General features: G+C 54.8%; 1 protein-coding gene across 1 annotated transcript in view; it reads right to left on the bottom strand.

Moving 5' to 3' along the window:
• Csmd1 (CUB and Sushi multiple domains 1) overlaps positions 1-24,623 on the bottom strand; it is a 1,029,359-nt gene that overhangs the window by 237,890 nt on the left and 766,846 nt on the right. The window contains exon 11 of the mRNA XM_070015936.1: positions 2,763-2,866. Within this exon, the coding sequence (XP_069872037.1) occupies positions 2,763-2,866 (104 nt within the window). The remainder of the gene's footprint in view (positions 1-2,762; positions 2,867-24,623) is intronic.

Raw genomic sequence — 24,623 nt, 5'->3', positions numbered from 1 at the left:
TCTACCAGTTAACCAACACAGGTGCACCTGTCATTTCTCCAATTAGATTGGAAACTTCATGCTGAGAATGATGTGGGTCATGTAAGTCCTCAGAAGTATTTATCGACGTATTGTCTAAAATGACCTGCTTATTCCAGGAAGCGGCTGGGCACGCCGCGTCTCCTTTCTCTGAAATGATTTCAGCAGATCTTCCTCTGGCACTGCTGATTAAATGCCCAACTGGTCCTGGTTTCATTATGTCCCCCGCAGGACACTTCAGCTTGATGCAGTTGGCCATTTGGTTCTTCATTTATGGAACTGGACCATTGAGGAGTCCTAATAACACTTATGTCACTGTAACACATAGCTTGCTGTCACTTTCTTCACAACAAATAGCATTTTATAAAAACCAGGGTATGATTTTAGGTCCTTAATAGTAACCTGTGGGAATTCGCCTCACTGCATTTATATTTTAAATCTTGCATTTATTTAAAAAGTTTTTTCATTTATTTTAGTGACATCCTTCCTTAAATTAGGTGTTAGGGTAATAATAAAGCTATTTTACCCGTGGGTTATATTTGCTAGCCCTACAGAGCTTTCTCATACATTATTTCATTGTTTATCTTACCGTGGGCAGGGAGAGTTGAGTATACATATTTTATAGCCATGAGAACAGAGGTACAGAAGGTAAAATGACTTCCTCCAGGGTCACAGAGACAATACACAGCAGATGAGAAGCCTGAAATGCCTTCCCTGGTTGCCTGTCTGTCCCTGTCCCCAGACCACGGCCAGCCACCCCTGCCCTGCCCAGAGCTGCCCACAACACCGCCTCAAGACACCTTCTAGAACTCTTCACCCTCGAAGGTTAAAAAAAATGAACATTTTGTCACCTTGCCAGATTATAAAAATAAATAAAAATACTTGTTGAGGGTTTGGGGGGAAAAAGGCCTTCAGCTCCCTCCACTGCTGAAGAATGAGTTTGTAGGAAGCTTTCCAGGGCAGAGGGAACTGGGGAATGAGGTAAACAAGGGCTCTCCCTGCTCCCCGAAAGTCACCTGCTGGAGATTTTCTGAAGACAATTGCCTTGCTTGAGATGCACACATACACGGCTGGGCATGGGGCAGCGGCTGGCAGAGGCCGGGGGGGGGGGCAGAGGGCCCCCAGGAGGCCAGCTGGGAGGGGCACACCCATAGCCCACAGAGCTGTGTCCCAGCCCTGAAGTGGCACCTGTGCACCACACCCCGGGCCTGGCACTGGGAACGCATCCGGCCGCTGTCCGGGCTTCATCCCTGATGTGGTGAGGGTGGAGAGTGGGCTGCCACTCACAAAACACAGTCCCCCTACGTTCTCCTGGGTGCCACGCTCTGAACCAGTCTGGTTGCTTTTAAATACTTGAGACACAACCAAGTTGCCAGGGAAGAGACTGCTTTCACGAGGAAGAGGAGATAGGAGATACCCACAGAGGAAGAGGAGATACCCACGGAGGAAGAGGAGATACCCACAGAGGAACAGGAGATACCCACGGAGGAAGAGGAGATACCCACGGGGGAAGAGGAGATACCCACGGAGGAGGAGGAGATACCCACAGAGGAAGAGGAGATACCCACAGAGGAACAGGAGATACCCACGGAGGAAGAGGAGATACCCACAGAGGAAGAGGAGATACCCACAGAGGAAGAGGAGATACCCACAGAGGAACAGGAGATACCCACAGAGGAAGAGGAGATACCCATGGAGGAAGAGGAGATACCCATGGAGGAAGAGGAGATACCCATGGAGGAAGAGGAGATACCCATGGAGGAACAGGAGATACCCACAGAGGAACAGGAGATACCCACGGGGGAAGAGGAGATACCCACGGAGGAAGAGGAGATACCCACAGAGGAAGAGGAGATACCCACAGAGGAAGAGGAGATACCCACGGGGGAAGAGGAGATACCCATGGAGGAAGAGGAGATACCCACGGGGGAAGAGGAGATACCCACAGAGGAAGAGGAGATACCCACGGGGGAAGAGGAGATACCCACGGAGGAAGAGGAGATACCCACAGAGGAAGAGGAGATACCCACAGAGGAAGAGGAGATACCCACGGAGGAAGAGGAGATACCCACGGAGGAAGAGGAGATACCCACAGAGGAAGAGGAGATACCCACGGGGGAAGAGGAGATACCCACAGAGGAAGAGGAGATACCCACGGGGGAAGAGGAGATACCCATGGAGGAAGAGGAGATACCCACGGGGGAAGAGGAGATACCCACAGAGGAACAGGAGATACCCACGGGGGAAGAGGAGATACCCACAGAGGAAGAGGAGATACCCACAGAGGAAGAGGAGATACCCACAGAGGAAGAGGAGATACCCACGGGGGAAGAGGAGATACCCACGGGGGAAGAGGAGATACCCACAGAGGAAGAGGAGATACCCACAGAGGAACAGGAGATACCCACGGGGGAAGAGGAGATACCCACAGAGGAAGAGGAGATACCCACAGAGGAAGAGGAGATACCCACAGAGGAAGAGGAGATACCCATGGAGGAAGAGGAGATACCCACAGAGGAAGAGGAGATACCCACGGGGGAAGAGGAGATACCCATGGAGGAAGAGGAGATACCCACAGAGGAAGAGGAGATACCCACGGAGGAAGAGGAGATACCCACAGAGGAAGAGGAGATACCCACGGGGGAAGAGGAGATACCCATGGAGGAAGAGGAGATACCCACAGAGGAAGAGGAGATACCCACAGAGGAAGAGGAGATACCCACGGAGGAAGAGGAGATACTCACACGTACAAGACCGAGCGGGTGTCCCCCACTTTCCCCGCATCACCGACCGTCAGAGTGTCGTAGCCTCTTTCCAGCTCGAACTCTTCGAAGGCAAGTTTGATGACCTAAATGCAAAGCACACAATATTGTTTTGTGTAAGAAGAACTTCCTTTGACTTTCAGCATTGCATGTACCCAGTTTCAATATTAAAATTGGCTCCTTGGCTCCAATGTGTCTCAGATCACCCCAAGCTTCTTTCAGTATCTACATGGATCATTATATACATTTGGGAGTGTTGAATTGTAGAATTTTGTGAAATTCAAAATTTATAGCTGCTCCAAGTTGAAGTGGCTTAACCCCAGTGCCACTTTATTCTGAGCACCTGTGAATATTTAACACTTTGGGTGCTGGATTCACTGCCCACTATCTCAAAAAGCAGAAGGAATTTTGCTTGCTCCGCGCAAGGTTTACTCTGAAGACATTCAGAACACCCCACAGGGGCACTGCTAAACAGTAGGTACGGATCCCACACAGATAGCATCACAAACACTGGAAAACACTTTCTGAGCTAACAAATACATGGTTCTCTATCACCTTCAGCTCTGCACACCCTCGAGGCCCCTTGCTCTCCAGTCGTGAGGAGGGGACCCGGCGCTGTGTGCACGTTGGGCTGCTGGAGTAACGCGGAGCCCAACTGCCTGGTTTCAGGCAAGAGTGTTTAGTTAGGCTCCTCAGCATTGCCACAGCCGGCCGAGACCGGCTCCTGCCTGGCACACCAGCAGGCTGCAGGGCTGCGACTGGCCTCTGCCGAGCACAAGAACCTTTCCATGGAAGAGCACATACGTCCTCCGCTGACCAAGTGTGTGGTCAAGGAGAAAGATCATCAGTGCCACGCAGAGGCCAGGATGAACCCTGGGTGACAATGACAGGAAGCTAGAAAGACTGAGACAGAGGCACACAGATACATAAAGATAGATAGGTAAATAGAGGGATGATAGATAGGCAAATAGAGGGATATAGAGGTATATGATAGAGTAATAGATGATGGAGATAAAAATTGGTAGAGCTAGATGAGTGAGAGAAATGAACAGATGATAAATACTAGAGGTCAGAAGGTAAATAGAGAGGTAAATAGATGACGTGTACACTAAATAGATACTGGGACCGAGGGCAGTTGATAGGCTGAGAGATGACAGAAAATGACAGATTATGTATTTGGTAGAAGGACAATAGGCAGCCAGACCTACAGCTGCCAGATCAGATGGACGGTGGAGGCTGGACAGGGGTAATGCTCAGGTGGGAGGAGGACGGGAGAGAGAGAGGAAGTACAGACACCACACAGTAGACGTACATTTTAATAGGGGTCTGAGTAATGCTGGCAGATTGGAACAGAGTAGAGAGATGTCTGTCTAGGGACAGATACTCAGTGTGAACAATTTACACGGCCTTGGAACAGGTGTTTTCCTAGCCATGCTAAGAAGGAATACATTATTTTTGCTATTTGAGATTCTTACTAAAATTAGTGACAAGGCCATTATCACTTATTTTAAAATTGCGGTGTGGTTTGAACATTATTCCAGCATCTGACTTGACACAGGTGTGGGGGTTGATGGCTGTCGAAAACCAGCGTAACTATTGCATATTAATCTGAGCGCCTGATGGTACGTCCATGTCTCTCTCCCTCTTCCGTAGTTCTCTGTCTGCGGCCAGCGTCCAGTGCTCAGAGAACAGAGGGCGGGAGCCAAGGGGCTGCGGCCGGGGCTGCCCTAGGCCGGCCTGCTGGCTGGGGCCGGGCCTTGTCTGGATCCGCAGTGAAGGGATAGTTTACCACGGCTCAAGGGTCCCGGCCGGGCGGTGGGAGCAGTCGCGTGGCTACCCTATGCACAACTAACTTGCAGTTTAACAACACAAATCCCAGGAAGATGGAACGTGCGGCGTGGGGAGAGAAGGCCAGGGAAGGAAGGAGGGCAGAGGAACGGCAAGAAGGGCCTGCGGTAGTAATATTCCCTGCACGTGTGTGATCATGGAGCCCGCAACTTGAGGGGCTGGGTGAGTCGGGAGAGATGGGGGGGAGGAGGGAAGGGCGGCGTGGATCAAGATGCTTTGCTGTGCATTGAGCGCCCTGCGCACCGCTAAAGGTAGAAACAAACAGACACAGCCATAACAGCTGTGAAGAGCCACGGCATTTTATAAGGGTTGGCTATAAGCGGGAAGGTGGGGACTCGCAGCGCAGAGGAACGGCTGCCAGACACCGTCCCCGCTGGTCATCAAACGGAAAGTTTCCCAACTGTGAATTTCCTTGCAGAAAACCAGCCCACCACCGGAAACTGTGATCCCAGCTGCCCATGGCCACACATTGTACATTGTAAAGGCAAGTCTGCACTTAAAAATGCTAACTAATCAAGTGTTTTCCAAGTTTTAAATAGTTTGCTTGACTTGCGAAAGCCAGTCCTAAAATGACTGGAGTAAAATCAGTGACAAAGGGTTAACCTGACCGAGAGCTCCTACTAGAGTGGAGACTGACTTCCGACAATCCTTGGACACACGCGCACACACACACACACACATGTATGCACACACACACACTCACACTCACACACACGTATGCACGCACACACACTCTCACATACACGCATGTGTGTGTGAACACACACGTATGCACGTATGTGCACACACTCACACACGCACACATGTGTGTGCACACACGCTCCTGCAGGGGTGCAGAGTGGGGCCGCACCCTGGAGGGAGTTATGATGGTTCTTACACACCTACGCCCGCACCTACAATCCCCCCCCACACATGTGTAAAGGCAATTCACGCAGTGTTTCAAACATGACTATGCTCCGTTACCAGTTGGTGGTCCCGTGGTGGCCGGACAAGGCAGGCCCCCCAGAGCCTCCGGGGTGTGCCGACACCGCCCGGGGCCACCTTGGCCAGGAGGTTTCTGTGGAGGGCAAGCAACTCCCTTTCTCCCTGCACTGCTTCTGCGAGGAGGTCACTGGCTGCCGGGGTGAGGGGTGTCCCCCCCACTGCAGCACCAGCTTTGCTCCTCACCCGGCCACCTGCTGCGCAGGAGCAGTAAGGAAAAGTGAGAGGAGCTCGGCTGCGTGGAGGTCGGAGGGAGGCCGGGCAGGGGAGGCCCCACGGGAGGCCAGCCAGCCCTCCCCACCCCTCCCCTGTAGCTGAGAGCCACAGGGTGACAGTGAAGTTTGCGTCCTGTGTCCCTCCCCATCCCCCCCCCCCCCCCGCCCCGCACACGCAGCGGGACCCCGTCCTCCCCATCCCCCCCCCCACACGCAGCGGGACCCGCCCTCCCCCCCTCCCCCCCCCCCCGCCCGCACACGCAGCGGGACCCGTCCCCCCCCTCCCCCCCCCCGCCCCGCACACGCAGCGGGACCCGCCCTCCCCCCGCCCCCCCCCCCGCCCGCACACGCAGCGGGACCCGTCCCCCCCCTCCCCCCCCCCGCCCCGCACACGCAGCGGGACCCGTCCTCCCCTCCCCCCCCGCCCCGCACACGCAGCGGGACCCGTCCCCCCCCTCCCCCCCCCCGCCCCGCACACGCAGCGGGACCCCGTCCCCCCCCCTCCCCCCCCCCGCCTCGCACACGCAGCGGGACCCGTCCTCCCCCCGCCCCCCCCCCCCGCCCCGCACACGCAGCGGGACCCGTCCTCTCCCCTCCCCCCCCCCCGCCCCGCACACGCAGCGGGACCCGTCCTCTCCCCTCCCCCCCCCCGCCCCGCACACGCAGCGGGACCCGCCCTCCCCTCCCCCCCCCCCCGCCCGCACACGCAGCGGGACCCGTCCCCCCCCCGCCCCGCACACGCAGCGGGACCCGCCCTCCCCCCCCCCCCCCCGCACACGCAGCGGGACCCGCCCTCCCCCCCCCCCCCCCGCACACGCAGCGGGACCCCGCCCTCCCCCCCCCCCCCCCCGCACACGCAGCGGGACCCGTCCCCCCCCCCCCCGCACACGCAGCGGGACCCGTCCTCCCCTCCCCCCCCCCGCCCGCACACGCAGCGGGACCCGTCCTCCCCCCCCCCCCCGCACACGCAGCGGGACCCGTCCTCCCCCCCCCCCCCCCCCGCACACGCAGCGGGACCCGCCCTCCCCCCCCCGCACACGCAGCGGGACCCGCCCTCCCCCCCCGCACACGCAGCGGGACCCGTCCCCCCCCCCACAGTCTCAGCACAGCGGGACTCCCCCCCGAGGGCCCCTCCCCCCGCCTTGCTGTGACCTCGACTGGAAGCTTCCACGCGGCCGCCACCAGCTGAGGGAACCTCCGCTCCGCCTGGCATGATTTCACCTTCCGGAGAAATCCGTCACCCCTGCTCTCTGACTCTGCAGTGCTGAACTTCCGTTGTATCTCCAATGGCCTTTGATTTTTCTTTTTAATTTCCAGATAAACTGCTCTACCTGCGTGTTTCCCTCTTCATTTCTGCTGTCTTATTTCTCTCATGTATAGAGGATAGTCACACACACTCATCAAGAATTTCCTCAACAACAGCCATCAAAACCTCCCGTGAAATTGTCAAGGATACTGAGAGTTTGCAGAACAGCAGGACAGTGAGCAGACAGCAGTGGTGAGGAAGCTCAGGAAGGCTGAGAGGGGCAGCCAGGGCAGCACAGGAGCCAGCGCACCGCACCGCCGCAGACCGGGCCGCACCAGGACCAGAGCGCATTAACAACAAGAGACTGGGAACTTAAAGCCACAGACAGCAATGGCTAGGGAATGAATCAGAACATTCGTAGATGTGGTAAAAGGCAGAATTCATATGTACATCAATCGACCAAAGTGTGGAATTTCCTACCAGTTTTGGGGGATAATGCACAAGGGATAAAAGATCAAAGGATAGAGGAGAAAGTTATTGATTTCTAGAGCAAAGTTAGCAAGGCTACGAAAGCAATCAATAAAAATAGAATAGGATATTCATTAGTATAGCTCATAAAAGAGGTCAGAATAGACCTTCCCAGGGGCCCCTTACAATCCATTCAGCAAAATACAGCGGAGTGGACAGAAGAAAACACCAGTCTCAGCTCTAAATTCTAAAAACAAACAAGAATTCAACCCATGAACCCAGAACACGTGGGTGACGTCTGAGGAAACAGATACCAGCATTGCTTTCATATTTTTGTGAAACAACAAAACCCTAGCGCTAAGGAGCAGCGTGATGACCCTAGGCCTCTGACCCGGGGGAAGGGACCTTCTTCTAACACGGACCTCCAGCAGGGCTGTGTGTCACGTCTCAGGCATCCTGTCTATGCATGGCTTATCTGCAGACCCACCAGCTGGAAGGCACACTTCAAACAACAAGACAGTTTAAGAAAAGAGAGAAAAGAAAATCCTCTTACCTGTATAAACAGAAAGCAAATACAGAATGGCCTAGGGAGAGATTGATAAGCTAGAGAGGAAAGAGGAGTGAGCTGATAAAAAATAAAGGTGCGGGTGCTTATCGTTACATGTGGGTTGGGAATCCAGGCAGGGCTGGCACCAAGCTCGGAAGCCCAGACAGAGCCTCCAAGAAGCAGGCTGGTTCTAGAGCAGTGTCAGGCTGGGGAGATGGCGGGCTGCGTGTGTGCCCGGCCCTCCGTGGCATGTCTGCCGGTCATGTCCTGGAGATGCCCCGGGCCTTCCAGCTGGGATCTGGAGAGGCTGTGTACATGCCAGGCATTGCCAGTGTCCCGAGTGGCCAGGGAGCCGAGAGCTATGGACTGCACAGGTGCCCGGGAGGACCGGCACACGGTGGTAGAAAGAAGATGCAGAATGGATGAATGATGACATTCTCAGCATTGTTGGCTGGAAGTAGGGGGTAAATCACCTCCTCCCACAGTTACCTGCAGCTCTGCAAGCCTGAGCTGGCGAGTCCTACATTTTGTTAATTAGCTCATTGTCTGTGAACATTAGCCACGTCCATAAGCAATCTCCATTCCTACCAAGGAACCAACACAGCACACTGACACTGCAGTTAGAATGCACAGAGACACGGCGTGGCGGGCTGGGGTATGGAGACTAAAAGGAAACACTGCTATACAACGGAACTCAGTTAGTGATTACTCCTGATTTGTATATAAAGATGTTTATCATTCTGGTGCCATCAGTATTCTAAAACATACCATAATGGAACTATTGGATATCAGATCACAGACTCAAGGCCGTGTGCTCTTACTCAACTGTATTGTCCACAGTTAGTGCTCTACCACTTGAGTCACACTTTCAGTCTGACCTTTTCTTAGGTGCTGGTGCTAGGGACTGAACTCGGGGCCTGTACTCCTGAACTGGGGGCCTCTGCTCCCCCTTCACTTTTCCACTCAAGCCTGACGTTTACCACTGGAGCCACACTTCCATTTCTGGCTTTTCCTGGCTAACTTGAGACTTCCCTGCCCAGGCTGGCTTTGAACCATGATCCTCAGATCTCAGCCTCCTGAGTAGCTAGATTATAGGTATGAGCTTCTTATGCTTTGCCAGATAGACATTTTTTGTTAGCTAATTAATGATGGAATCTCAAAGAATTATCTGACTGGGCTGTCTTTGAACCTTGTTCCCTAGACCTCAACCTTCTGAGTAACCAAGTATATAGCCATGATCCAAAGCCAGTCTAAGTAGAAAGTGTATAAGACTCCATCATCAAAACCACCAGTGCCAGGCAGTACTAAATAATTAGAAATTATGGTGTTGGAATGATCACTTATATCCACTCCTGGCTAACTCAGGGAGCTTTGCCAACTTAGGAAGTGGGGCTAACGACAACCCTTTATCGGGTTATGGTCAGGATATGGTCAGGCAGGGCCAAGCCAAAGCCTAGTGTTGGCCAAGTGCTGGCCACGGAGCTCAAAACCAGTTAGGGTTTCATGGGTGATACTGCTGTTTTATTATAAAGCCACACTGAAACTAAACAGACAATATACACAGAAAAGACGTGAAGTTTCTCAGAGGGAAACTCGCTCAAGAAATATCATGGAACCTATTTTTAAAATGTTGGCAAAATTAGAATTTCATACATTGTATCTTTCCCCAATAGTACAAAGGAAGCTGAGTGTCCGTGGCTCACACTTACAATCCTAGGTTCTCTAGAGGCTGAGATTTACTGAACCATGATCCAAAGCCAGTCTAAGTAGAAAGTGTATAAGACACCATCATCAAACAGCCAGGACTCTAATGGAACCAACTAAACAAGACAGCCAAGCTATACCTCAGCCCCCAGAGTGCAAAGGCAATTATTACCTTATTGAAAGATTGTGAGATATTTCGATGCATCAATTAAGGCATCTGTTGCAAAATGTTAGAGAATATCTTTCACTCATGAGTGTACTGAGACACATAATTCAGTAAATTTTGATGTACTTCCAGATTATTGGTGATGGAGAGTTGTGGGAAGGTTTAATTGCATTATACATATTTTCAACTAAGTTTGGCACAAATACAATTAGTATTCTATGTAGATCAAATATATAATTTCTTTCCTCCCCCGCCCCCGCCATGATCATCTATCAGGTCTTGCTCCCCTGCCAGGGCCTGTGGCCAGCCACAGTGGTAGAACCAGCCAAGGAAGGAGCCAGGTCCTCAGACAACTGTTCAGGAGACCCACTGTGCTCAGACCTGGAAATCTCCTCCTCCTTAGTGCTTACACACCCAGCCAAGTGTGTACACATCCAGCACTGCATGCTCTCTGGTCTGGGGCCAGGCCACTGCGCCTTCCCGTGGCCCTTCTCACCTTTAACCGGATGAGGTGACAGGTTCTTAGTAGGACTCTCTCCGCATTCAGCCCAGGAGTTCAAAGCAGACACTAATCTCCTAAGGAGAGGATGTTAGAACATCACCAGTGACTGAAGACTATTTTAGGAGATTTTGTCCACCTAACAATACACCCGAGAACTCTGCCATTCTTCAGTTTCCACGGCCAGGAAAATTTTACCATAGAACGTTCTGTGTGCATTGCCCAGTGGAGAGCAGTTTGTCTGGCCAGCAGAGTGGAGTCCTGTGGTTTGGATGGACTGCAGTGCACTTACACCCGGGAGGCCTTGGCCTTCATGCGGAGAGGCGGGGTGGGGGGTGGGGCGTGTCTGACGAGGCCTCCCTTGCATTGTCTTCCGGTTCTGGCTTTTTATAGTTCTCTGTCTCAGTCGGAAGCTGTAGCTGAGGGAACCTGGGGAACAGATTAGTGGGAACCACAGGGCTGAAAATGATCAAAATAAGATGAACCCTGTGGCTGCTGTGTCTTCGGGGACTCGGCCGTCTGCTTCCCAGAATCACCAGGACAGTGGGAGCGGAAGGTCTGCCACAGCTCACCTCCGGCCGCAGGGCCGCAGCGGCAGGCAGGTGTTTGGGTTGCACCAGCCCGGTTGCCATGGCAATGGAGAGCCAGCGGAGGCCCCGGCGAAGCCATGGGCAGAGCTCAGCCCCCCAGGCTCCCCCCCTCCCCACCCCTCCCCCGCGGATTCCTGCTTCTTGTGAAACAGCCCCAATGCACCTTCCCAATGCACACCCGGCTTTCGCTGGAAGCCACTAAGACATTGGAGCAGATGACGACAGTTAATTAAGGCATCGCAGACGATTCCTTTCTTCAAGCAAACAAGGTGATAAGGATTACGTAGCCGTGACTTCGCGGCTCTGAGAAGGAAGAGGCCGTGGCTGTCCTTGTGTCGAGACTCAGGGCACCGCGGGGCCGGCGCCCCTTCCCTCCCCGCTGCTCCTCTGCCCCGCTCTACTCAGGTCTGACTTTACGCCGTGCTGTCCCATTTATAGAAAGGAGAAATATACCCAGAGACACAGAGAGGAGCAACAAGAAGGAGGAGATGGAGGCTTGGGTGCCGCTCTCAGGCCCCTCAGCATGAGGAGGAGAGCCACGCCGGGCCCCTGGCCGGGGCGAGGACGCCTTCGCTGGTCCCGGAGCCCCAGCGCGGGGGAGCTCATTTCCCGTGCACAGGGCAGGCCTCCCGTGGGCAGCGCTCATGTGGACTCGGCCACGGGAGTGAGTTCAGTAAGCTTGAGCTGAGTTACGTGTACACACGCCTCAGTCCAGCATGGCTTGTTACCCTGCATGTGGGTCAGAGGAGACAAAAACCCCCGCTAATGTCCCCAGACTTCACTTCCTGACAGACTGCTCCTCGGAGGGCGTGGCCATGCATTCCGTGTCTTCATCCACGAGGTGGAGGGATCTTGGTGTTTTCCCTCTGATGCTTAGATAACCAAGTCAGCGTGGTGAGGGTCTTGGGTTGAGGCTGCTCTGCGGAGAGGCCAGCAGGGAGGAGGCCACTGTGAGGGCCTCAGCCCGCACTGAGCCCCGACGGGAAGCCAGCCCATGCTAATGGAGTCTGCAGCGGGGAGGGCGGGCTCCGAGGAGGGCTGCCCGCCAGAGCCATGTCTCCTGCCACCCCGAGTCCAGCCACGGCCTACGCACTCGACACCCCGGCGGGTCTCAAAGAAAACAGAGTTAGTGTCACTGCGTGCCGTGTCCTCGGCCGGTCCGCGCGGGCTGTAACCAGCAAACTCCCCGATCAACCGTCCTTCCCCTCCCAGAAGACCCATGTCACCGTGTGCCACCGTCACAGGGGCCCCCAGTGCCACGAGGCCCCCAGTGTCACGGCCGGCTCCCCACAGCCTCCGACACAGCCTGGAGTGCAGCACCTCAGGCTAGCTACACAGAGACAGAGACGCACGAGGCCGCGCAGCACAGCCCCCGAGGCTCAGATCATCGGTCAGGGCCGCCCTGGAGACGGCACGCTGGCCAGACGCTATGGGACCCCGCGGGACCCCACGGGACCCCCACAGGGAGGAGCGTGTGGTCCAGAGCGCAGTCCTGCTCAGGGTGGGAGAGAAGCCTCTGGGACGGCTCCGACGCCGTCTGGCACTGCCACCACCAAAATGGCTTTGTCAGAGAGAGGCGCTCAGGACGCTGCTCTTGCTTAGGGCCTTCCACACCCGGAATGTCCCCATGAAGAACCTGGAAAGGAGCGCACCAAGCTTTCTGGAGACGGAAGTGATTGGAATGAGATCGAGAGCAGAGGAGAAGGGGGGAGGGGGAGGAGGGGAAGGAGGTGGCGAGGGAGGAGGAAGGGGAGGGGGAGGAGGAAGGGGAGGGGGAGAGGGAGGAGGAGGGAGAGGGGAAGGAGGAGGGAGAGGGGAAGGAGGAAAGAGAGGGGGAGGAGGAGGAGGGGGAGGAAGGGGAGGAGGAGGAGAAAGAGGAGGAGGGGGAAGGGGAAGAAGAAGTGGAGGGGGAGGAGGAGGGGGAGGAGGGGGGAGGGGGAGGGGGAGTGAGCACAGCATCAGGATGTAAGGACCACAGAACGGTCCGGAAGGAGCACTGGCTATCGTCAGGAAGTTGTTTGTCTACTAAAGAGGAGACAAGGATTCGAATCGAGCTGCTCTGTGCTTCCTGTGAACACCCAGCCTCCCCTTCACTCTGACCTGAATTGATTGGTTATGCCTGTTGTGTGTGCGGAGACCTCTCTCTGAGCTCTTCCCGCTCCTCCCGTCACGTGGAGTCCACATGTAAAATGGATTTGAGGAACCGCACGGCCCGACGGCCCCATGGAACACGCGGTGTTCACCGCAGTCAACACGCCGCGCAGAAGTTGTTCGTCGGGTCAGATGCACCGCAGGCCCCTGCCCTCCCGTGAGAGGACGTGTGCCGTTGCAGGCAGCTGCCGCCCTGAACCACCCCGCTGGCTGGCCCGCTGTGTGCCAACCCGCCCACCCTAAAGCCCCGAGAAGGAAGCGCGATCTGGTAGCAAACAGACTGAGGGAGAAACAATGAACACTAAGACATCTTTGCAAAGGCAACAACAAGAGAGAGGAATCAGCAGACGTGCTCACGTGTCCCCTTCTACTTTGTCTCAGCTGACACCGGGGACAGTGCCTCCAACCCCAGCCTCACCTGCGCTCACAGTGCGGCGGGGGCGGGGGCGGGGGCGGGCGGCCTGGCGGCACTGTTCCAGACAGCACTACACCACGTGCAGGCTCTCGGGGAGAAAGGAGCTCTTCCGTGGACAATTCTGGATCATTGGTATTTGTCTGGTACAAGCTGGAAAGTATTAATTGTGCCCAGCTACCTATAAACTATTAGCCTTCCAGCGGTGTGTGGGAGTTGCTTTGTGCCAGACCCTGGGATCTAGTGATGAAATAAGCAAGGGTTGTGCAAGGCCATTGTTACACCATTAGCAGCGTGCAGACAGCGACGGGGTGAATATTGAAGCACAGGACTTGGCAAACCTTCCACCTGGCGGCTTTCCTGGCTCACTGGCCTACACACCGCAGGATTTCTGGAAGTGCCAGTACTCTTGTGGGCTGAAGTTAGGAAGGGTGGGTGAGGAGTCAGATAGCCTGAAACTCATGGCCAGTGGAATTCAGCCCATTTGTTTCTGGGTCAGCAGTAGGAATTGGATGCTGCAAGGCCTCCCTCATCCGGGCTCCAAACCACATTGAAAAAAAAGCCATCTACAGTGTCGACTGAAGAAAACGTCATCTACAACGTCGACTGCTGACTTAGTGAACATAGGACTAGCACTCTCCTCCAGATCTGCAAGCAACTCCTCCATATGTGTGGAATATCACTCTATTACAACCAAAATGCAGAGAGGGACATTTGTTGGTAAAATAGAATCACTTGAATTGTTTGTAAAATCGACTTACACAAGGGCTTCAAAGTTTTATGAAAAAAATACATGGCATAGTTGGGAGAAAATTCTCACGTCCTGTTTAATTTATTCAAGAGAATTCATATGTGTGTGTATGTGTGCACATAAAATTTATTTACTCATGCTTCTAATTCTTTTTCCCAAATATATTCTAAATGTATATTTTCCCCAAATATATTCTGAAAATTGACCATACACCTTTTCATTTCTATTGCATATAGGACTTCAGTGGTTACATAAGTTTATGTACTACATAAGTTTATATTACAAGCAATGTACTTCTGGTAAGTTCTAAATACCATTTGAAAAATTCAGGGAAATACATCAAAGAATTATGCCAATTTTAAATCTATCTATGCTTTATTGATTTGCCTGTGCTATACACAGACAAAACAAATTTCCTTGGATTGAATATGTAGAATTATGTTTTTTAAAGTAAATTTATTCTAAAATTAAAGCCAAAGGGATGCTCTCCCTATTGTATTCAACACTGTTTTTCAAAATAAGAATATAGTCAATAAATGTGATCACAGTGTAGAAATCACCCCCCCCCCATGCCACCTTCATGATCAGATGTCAAGAATCAGGAAGGAGCTGCGGCTGTCCTGTTCTCATGAAACTTTAAGATGTGAGGAAATTCAATGTCATGTGCGTGTGACGATGCTGTCTGTCCTCACCGCCCGGAACCCCTGGGTGGCTTCTGTGAGCAGCGGGCCTGGGTTCTGCTGCCTTGCGCTCAGGACCCATCAGCCAGAGCTGGCTGCCCTCAGGACGCAGAAGTCGGCACTCCTTACAAACGGGGTAGGTGGGGCGATATCTGGGAACTTCACCACGCAGGACCTGAATAACCACTTGCAGAAGAGAAATCTGCCTAATCATTGACTTCTTTGTTCAAAACATCACTGAAAACGAAGCGCCCTCCCCCCCAAGGGGCGAGGGTGGGCCCAGATTCAGTGTTGGTGTGAGAGACCTAGAGTGCTCCCTACCTGATGACCTGTGACCTGTGACCTGTGAAGGCCGTGGGGAGTCAAGTAAATATCTGCACGTTCTGTGACAAAAGTGGGAACTGTGCTCCACCTCCGTTCGTCCACCGGTCTGCTGTCCCCTCCTGACCCGACTCCCTGGCACGGCCGGACACGGAGCAAGCTGCTCTCACTGCAGGAGAAGGTCTCAGGAGGGTCTGTGACAGAGCAGGAGCAGGGCCCCAAACTGTGACAACAATGCTAACCAAAGCACTCAAATCCCAACTGCTGGGCACTGTCCACGGCTCAAGTGCTTAGTGATCAGGTTCTCAAATCCCAACTGCTGGGCACTGATCACGGCTCAAGTGCTTAGTGATCAGGTACTCAAATCGCAACTGTTGGGCACTGATCACGGCTCTAGGTGCTTAGGATCAGTCATTTATTCAGTATGCCCAAAGTGTCTGCACACAAATCCTGCAACAACATTCTATTCGACAGCTGAAATCGCACGAGGTGGACAGCTTTGCGTTCCCCACAGTCTCCCACCTAGCAGGAAGTACAGTGCAAACCCTGGCACTGGACCGCACGCTGGGATTCCAGAGCCTCGTGCGTGGCAGGCAGGCGCTCTGCCACCGGCCACAGGCCGGGCACCAGGGTCACATGCTCAGCTGCTCCATTGCCGCCACACCGAAATGCAATTCATCCAGAAAGGACCGCTTGGGGAAGATCGAGACTCAGCCATCGGCCAGTATCGTTCCTGAGGTCCAGCAAATGCTAGGTAGGAGATCGTAAATAACTTGGGACAAATGTCAACAAAGAAGGCGCAGAATTTCCTCCAGGCTGTGAAACCGCACGGTGCCATGCGGAGGAGCCCCTGGGGGGCGGGGAGGGGGCCCAGAGGCTGCGTCCGCCTGCGTGCGCCCTGCGGGGGGCGCCAGCCCCCTCAATGCACTGACTGCTGTTTCCTTGACCAATAGTGAACAGACAGCCTTGTCTGACCCCTGCCGTCCTCGGAGCTGCAACAACCCATCCAGATCAGCTCCCTGCCTCCCCATCACCCCTCCCCATGCTCCTGTCAGGCTGAGGCTGGAAACCCAGAGCGCAGGACACGGACTGCGTCTCACAGGGAGCACAGCAGGGCTGTGTGTGCAGCCGGTGCTGGAACGGGGGCCGGGCGCTGAGTCCTCCCACCGCAGCCGCAGAGGCGTGGGGCCAGCACTGTGGACCAGGCCCCATGCCACCCCCGCACCCCTGCACCCCCGCACCCCGCACCCCCGCACCACCACACCCCCGCACCCACACACCACCACACCCCCACACCACCGCACCCACATACCCACACCCCCACACCCCAAACCCCCGCACCCCCACACCCCACACCCCCACACCACCACACCCCCGCACCCACACACCACCACACCCCCACACCCCCACACCCCACACCCCCGCACCCCCACACCACCGCACCCCACACCCCCGCACCCCCACACCCCCACACCCCCACACCCCCACACCACCACACCCCCACACCCCCACACCCCCACACCACCACACCACCACACCCCACACCCCCACACCCCCACACCACCACACCCACATACCCCCGCACCCCCACACCACCACACCACTGCACCCCCGCACCCCCACACCCCCACACCACCACACCACCGCACCCCCGCACCCCCACACCACCACACCCCACACCCCCACACCCCCACACTACCACACCCACATACCCCCGCACCCCCACACCACCACACCCCACACCCCCACACCCCCACACCCCCACACCACCGCACCCCCACACCACCACACCCTGCACCCCCACACCACCACACCCCGCACCCCCACACCACCACACCCCACACCCCCGCACCCCTACACCCCCACACCCCCACACCCCCACACCCCCGCACCCCCACACCACCACACCACCACACCACCGCACCCCCGCACCCCCACACCACCGCACCCCCACACCACTGCACCCTGCACCCCCACACCCCCACACCACCACACCCCCGCACCCACACACCACCACACCCCCACACCACCACACCCCCGCACCCCCACACCACCACACCCCAAACCCCCGGACCCCCACACCCCCACACCCCCGCACCCCCACACCACCACACCCCGCACCCCCACACCACCGCACCCCCACACCACTGCACCCTGCACCCCCACACCCCCGCACCCCCACACCACCACACCCCGCACCCCCACACCACCACACCCCACACCCCCACACCCCCACACCCCCGCACCCCCACACCACCGCACCCCCACACCACTGCACCCTGCACCCCCACACCCCCGCACCCCCACACCACCACACCCCGCACCCCCACACCACCACACCCCCACACCCCCGCACCCCCACACCACCGCACCCCCACACCACTGCACCCTGCACCCCCACACCCCCGCACCCCCACACCACCACACCCCGCACCCCCACACCACCACACCCCACACCCCCACACCCCCACACCCCCACACCCCCACACCCCCGCACCCCCACACCACCACACCCCCACACCACCACACCCCGCACCCCCACACCACCACACCCCACACGCCCACACCCCCGCACCCCCACACCCCCGCACCCCCACACCACCACACCCCGCACCCCCACACCACCACACCCCCACACCCCCACACCCCCACACCACCACACCCCCGCACCCCCACACCACCACACCCCGCACCCCCACACCCCCGCACCCCCACACCCCCACACCACCGCACCCCCCACACCACCGCACCCTGCACCCCTGCACCCCCACACCACCGCACCCCCACACCACCACACCCCCACACCACCACACCCCGCACCCCCCACACAACCGCACCCTGCACCCCCGCACCCCCACACCCCCGCACCCCCACACCCCCACACCCCCACACCACCGCACCCCCGCACCCCCACACCACCGCACCCCCGCACCCCGGCTCATTCTCCTGGCTCAGCATCAGATGCCTGCCCTCTGCAGCGATTAAAATGGACAGAAGATCTGTCATCAGAGGAAAACTGGAAAAGCATGGTTATGGGAGGAAAACAAATGAAAGAGAAAGGAGACGGATCGCGGAGAATCACGTCACATTAGGAAGAAGGCAGTGTTGTGTTACTTGGTTGTGTTACTTTTTCACTGAGTTCATGACATTTTCCCACAAAGACAATTTGATATAAAGTATAGCAGGTCTAGGATTTCGGTGTCCTGTAAGTACCTCAGCAGGGTGCTTAATGAGAAGGCACGCTTAGTACTCATTTGGTTTCTGAGACAGTTTCACTGGGTGGTCCAGGTGTCCTCCGTGACAGTCCTGCCTTGGCCTTTCTAGGGAAAGCAAGTGTCCATCCCCACACCAGGACAAAAGGTCTCCTTTCCTGTGCTGCTTTTGGCAGTTCTAAACACAGAATAAGACTACATGTATACATGTGCATATGTGTGTACACATATACAGCACATATTTACAAACATGTATGTGTAGATGAGTATCTTTGTATATATATTAGATACAATATCTTTTCTGGGAGAATTTTATTCTAGCCAAGGTAATTTTTAAAGACAAAGAAAAGCATTCTCTCATATGCAGAGGTTCGAGCAGAAAAGTGTGGCCATTTAACAAAAGAGAAAAAATACCGACAATAAAACAGAAGGACAAGAGGACATTCAAGATGAGGGACTTGTGGTAAGGGAATCTGTCAATGAGGCAAGGACCAAAGGAGCTCCTGAGGAGACTGGACAGTACGGGCAAAGCACGGAAACTACAGACACTTCTCTCTCCCTGTATAAAACTCATTTCAAAATGCATCAATGACTTCAAGACATCCTGACACTACTACAGGAAACACCTGGAAAACACCAGAAGATACAGGGATAGGGAAGGACTTTCTGAGCAAGACCCACATAGCTCAGGACACAGCAGCAAGAACTGGCTAGAGAAACTGCATCCACGGTAAAACTTTAGTACAGAGAAGGAAACAACAGAGTGAGGAGACAGCGGCAGATCAGGGGCGGACCTTTGCCAGGTACGCGCCTGACAAGATGAACCTGCAAATAACAGCGCCAAAATTAACACGCAAAAGAGTAGGCAATCCCGTCGACCAATGAGCAAATGCCCTGAGCATGTACTTTTAAAAAAACACCAATGGTCAATAAAGATAGGAAAAGTCTGCGCATCTTTAGCACCAGGGAGATTCAAATCAAAATGGCACTGTGGTTCCCATTCCCACCAGGCAGGCAGCTGTCAGCAGATACTGGTGAAGACGCAGGGAAAAAGGAACCCTTACCTGCTCTGGCAGACTAAAGCGACCACGGTGGAAATCAATATGGAGGCCCCTCCACAAACCTGAAGCTGGAGCCTCCTGCTCTATGACCTGCTCTTACCTCGTGGGGGTGAATCCCTGAGAGAATCAAGTCAGCGGCTGTAGAGATGCCCGCACACCCCTGATGATCACGGCACCAGTCACAAAAGCCACGCTATGGACGCAGCCTCGGTGCCACCCATGGTGAGCAGGTAAAGGGATGGATACACACAGATATGACTCAGTATACTGAGTCATAAAAAGAATGGAATCACATTTATTCTGAAGGGAAATGGTTGGAAGTAGAGAGCATCATAGCAAGTGAGGCAGAAGCAGGCACAAACACAACTAGCATAGGCTTCCTCTCTTATGTGGAATCTGGACTAAAACCAAACAAAATGAAAACCATGAAATCACAAGGACAATTATTTGGGAAGAGGAAGGGAGCGAGTCGGGGTTGGAGAGCGAGAGGGGTTAATGAGAGGTCTACGCAGTCACAGCTCATTTATGTGATGTCATAACAGCACCCATTTCTTTGTACAGCTAATCCTGGGCACAACTAATATGCCCTCGTAAAACAACTGGAGAAGAAAGCAGTGCAGTTCCTCACAACTCTACGAGCAGGAACGTGCAGCAAGTGAGCTGGAAACTCTGGGAAGGCACACTCCCACCAGAGACTAACGATCGCTCAGCACACTCAGCTCATCGCCCGTGGTGACACCGTGATGATACCTCGGTGGACAGCCAGCGGCTGGAATTAAGGAGTGACTGGAACTGCACCCACCAAGGCTTACCACCAACCCACGTCGTTAGAAAATACCACTGTGGCCACAAACAAGGCGACGAAGGCTAATTATAAAATGTGATTCCTGATGTTCTGAAGCTACTCATTGAAGAAAAGCAAAGACCAAGATGCTTTTCCTGATTACTAAGATGGTATAGACCAAGAGTCTTATTTTTGTACTCTTTCAATGATCCTCTATTAGAGATACAGATGGATGTCTATTAGAACATAGGTAATGTTCATTGAATGGTATGTATTTCAGAGGCTTATTTGGTTGAAGACTGAAGAAATTATATTTATTATAATTATAATGAAATATATTATAATCATATATTATATTTATATACCTCTTAGGTATAATTAAATATATTTAAATAAAACATCTAGAGGCAATGTTGCTATTGTTAAATATCATTTATAGACTCAAGAAGAACCAGAAACATGACTAAAAGGATCAGTATTTTCCATAAAGTAAAATAGAGTACCATGCAAGAGAAAATTAGAAAGAAATGATACAGTATCTCAAAATGACTCAGAATTCAGAGTTAATGTAGAGTATCAAAAATGAAAGGAAGAAACAGATGAAACAAACAAGGAGCAACAAATCACACCCCAGAAGATTAATTCAAATTAGTGGTTGGTGTGACTCGAAGTCTTCATTAGATGTTCTGTTAGAATTAATTACTGGATGGAGCTCAACACCATGCAAAGGTCAGAGGACTCAACCCCAGACCTGGTGCGCGTCAGCGGTGGAGAGCTGGCATTCCCACAGCGGGTCTGCTGCAGAATGTCCTGAGGGCTGGTGCATTTCTTCTGCCCTCCTGTTCCTTTTCCCAAAGTGGGTGCCACGTGGCATGCTGCATTGACAGACATCTCTGCTTTTTCAGCAATTAGCACACTCACTGGTATTTGCATTGCGATGCAGAACCACTTTTAAAAGGCAAGGCTGAGAAGTTTGACTTCAGGGCCTCCCGATCTCCTGTGCAAATGTTTGGGCGATGCACAAATTAAAAAAAATATGCGCATGGAGCAGGCTAAACGCTCCTTCATCTAGAACACATGCTTAGTGGTCTTTGCAGGACAATCGATCATGCCCTCCCCTGCGTGGGAAAGCCGTGTCTTAGCAGCAGGGTTGGGTTCCGCTTGTCCTGTCTAGAGGTGCGCTTGCAGTGTAAACGCCGTTGCAGAAGGCCTGGTGGCCCCCGCCAGGGTGTTTGGATCTCGTTTGTTTCGTGTGTCTGACAGCCTCTCAAGTCTCTTCTTAATCTGCAGGACACGCTTTCCAAAGTGCTACTGCTCCACCCTTCTCCCACACACCTCAGCGTTCTGGCAAATATTCTGTGGAGTCCTCAGAGTTCCTAATGAATGCAGGCTTTGTCTCCATGCCGGGCGACCAGCCATTTCCTTAGAGTTCAAGTGCTCTTAAATGTTCTTAAATTCCCAGAAGAGCAAGGGACCTTGTTGGGAGGGCAGTGTCCAGAGGCTAGACAATCACCAGAACTTCCAAAATGTCACCCATGGAGGAGAGGAGCCAACAAGACCCAGAGAAGAAACACTTAGAAACCAGCTTACCCCGGCCCCAGCTATTAGGCCTGCTTTGTTCCGGTAATTACATTCACTTTTGCCACCTCTGCCCACGTCATGTCTTCAAGCCGTTAGATGTAAACGGTAGGAAACTAAAGTGGAGAATCTGTGGTACTGCTCTCTCCCGCCCTCCCCCTCTGCCCTCTTCCTCCTCTGCCCTCTTCCTTCTCTCCCCTCTCTCTGCTGTCATCTGCTGTGGTCTGAAGCTGTCTCTCCACCCCTCAGGGTGGGTCTTACTGAGGTGGTCTTAGAAATCCCATCCTCATCCTGGCTCAAGCCTGCCCTGTCTCCCTCCCAGCTTCCCTGTCTCGGGTCCTGAGCCGGCCTGGCCCCAGCCCGAGGCAAAGCACAGTCCAGGCCCTGGGATGGGGGGAGGGCAGAACACAGCCAGAATTTCATTGCAAATGGCACAAATCAAGAAGAGTACCAGCAGGGGCAGGCAGAGAGGGTGGAGGGGTGACAGGTCCAATTGCAGGGGCTACCTGACCTGCCACCGATCAAGACACGTCGCATTCACACACTGCTGCCACCGATCAAGACACGTCGCATTCACACACTGCTGCCACCGATCAAGACACGTCACATTCACTCGCTGCTGCCACCGATCAAGACACGTCGCATTCACACACTGCTGCCACCGATCAAGACACGTCGCATTCACACACTGCTGCCACCGATCAAGACACGTCGCATTCATACACGGCTGCCACTGATCAAGACACATCGCATTCATACACGGCTGCCACTGATCAAGACACATCGCATTCATACACGGCTGCCACTGATCAAGACACGTCGCATTCACACACTGCTGCCACCGATCAAGACACGTCGCATTCACTCGCTGCTGCCACCGATCAAGACACGTCGCATTCACACACGGCTGCCACTGATCAAGACACATCGCATTCACTCGCTGCTGCCACCGATCAAGACACGTCGCATTCACACACTGCTGCCACCGATCAAGACACGTCGCATTCACACGCTGCTGCCACCGATCAAGACACATCGCATTCACTCGCTGCTGCCACCGATCAAGACACGTCGCATTCACTCGCTGCTGCCACCAATCAAGACACGTCGCATTCACACGCTGCTGCCACCGATCAAGACACGTCGCATTCACACGCTGCTGCCCATCCTTTGTGCCGTGTCTCTCACTCTGCGTGGGGGCTGCGCCTCGTCTGCCCAGGCCACGGCTGAGGCGGGGAGGGGCAGACCAGAGAACAAATACACAGAAGAGGCAGTGCAGCAAGGTGCTTTAGAGAGAGAGGGAGGGAGGGAGAGAGAGGGAGAGAGAGGGAGGAAAGGAGAGAGAGAAAGAGGGAGAGGGAGTGACAGAGAGGGAAAGAGGGAGAGAGGGAGAGAGAGAGCACGTGCTGCCAGCCACGCTGTGGTTCTCAGGTGAGCACGGCTGGAGGCGTGTTCTCTGGGGTGGGATGCGTGTTCTCTGGGGTGGGATGCGTGTTCTCTGGGGTGGGGCACACGGCTGGAGGCCCGTTCTCTGGGCTGGAGCGCGTGGTGTCACGGCCCCGTTTGGGGCTGGAGGTGCTGTGATTGCGGGGGTCTGGAGAGCTCTGCACCTGCCCAGCATGGCCGCCCCACAGATCCACACACAGGAATGAGACGTGGGGCGCTGGTGGCCTCGTGTGGGGAGGGCAGCCCAGTCGGGCTGGGGACACATGGGAGGCGCTGCTGGGACTCTGCTTGGCTGGAACGGGCCTGAAGTTTGCTGCAGCTTGGAGAGGCCCCAAGTGCACACAGCCCAATAAAGGCCGGGCGGAGCGGCCGGGAGGCTGGGGAGGAGAAGGCCATGCACCCTCCAGGGTGCGGCTAGAGGCTGGAGACGGGGTTGGTGCAGCCTTTCCCCCAGCGCTGCTGCCTGTGGAGGAGACAGTAGCGGGGCACTCAGCGGGGCCCTGATTTCCTGCCTCAACCCCTGGTCCAAAGCCAGAGCCAGACGGCCTGAAACCCCACAGAGCCGAAGCCCAGATCTGCTCTGTCACAGCCACAAAGCTGCAGTGGGGCATCAGGAGCCACACAGATGCAGCCAGCCATGTGTCAGGGTAGCTGCCCTGGGCAGGGAGAAGCGGGGAGCACCCCCTCAGGGCCAGATCTCCAGGCCCAGCAGGCTCTGAGCCCTGAGCCCGGAGCCCAGGACAGCCACGCCAGCCCCCTTGTGAGGACACTGCAACATTCTAGGTTTGGAGAGGGGACACCGCCCAGGGGCTTCAGGGGTCACTTTCTCCCCATGTTCATTCCCTGCCCAGAACCAATGTCCACCCTGCTTCAGGTCAGGAAAATGCACACACTGGGTGGTCATACATCCACAGGAAGTGATCACAGGCACATGAGGTGGTCACACATCCACAGGAAGTGATCACATCCACACGGAAGGCGGTCACACATCTACAGGAAGTGATCACATCCACAGGAAGTGATCACAGGCACATGAGGTGGTCACACATCCACAGGAAGTGATCACATCCACACGGAAGGCGGTCACACATCCACAGGAAGCCATCAGTTCATTTCTTGATCTCTCTTGGCCTGGGGGACAGGGTGGGGGGCCTGGGGCGCAGCCAGCGGGGTGTAGGAAGCT

This window comes from Dipodomys merriami, unplaced genomic scaffold (genome assembly GCF_024711535.1).
Source record: "Dipodomys merriami isolate MVZ:Mamm:240054 unplaced genomic scaffold, mDipMer1.0.p SCAF_12, whole genome shotgun sequence".
NCBI lineage: Eukaryota > Metazoa > Chordata > Mammalia > Rodentia > Heteromyidae > Dipodomys > Dipodomys merriami.
Note: the sequence above shows the minus strand (reverse complement) of the source record. Positions and strands in the feature narration are given on the sequence as shown.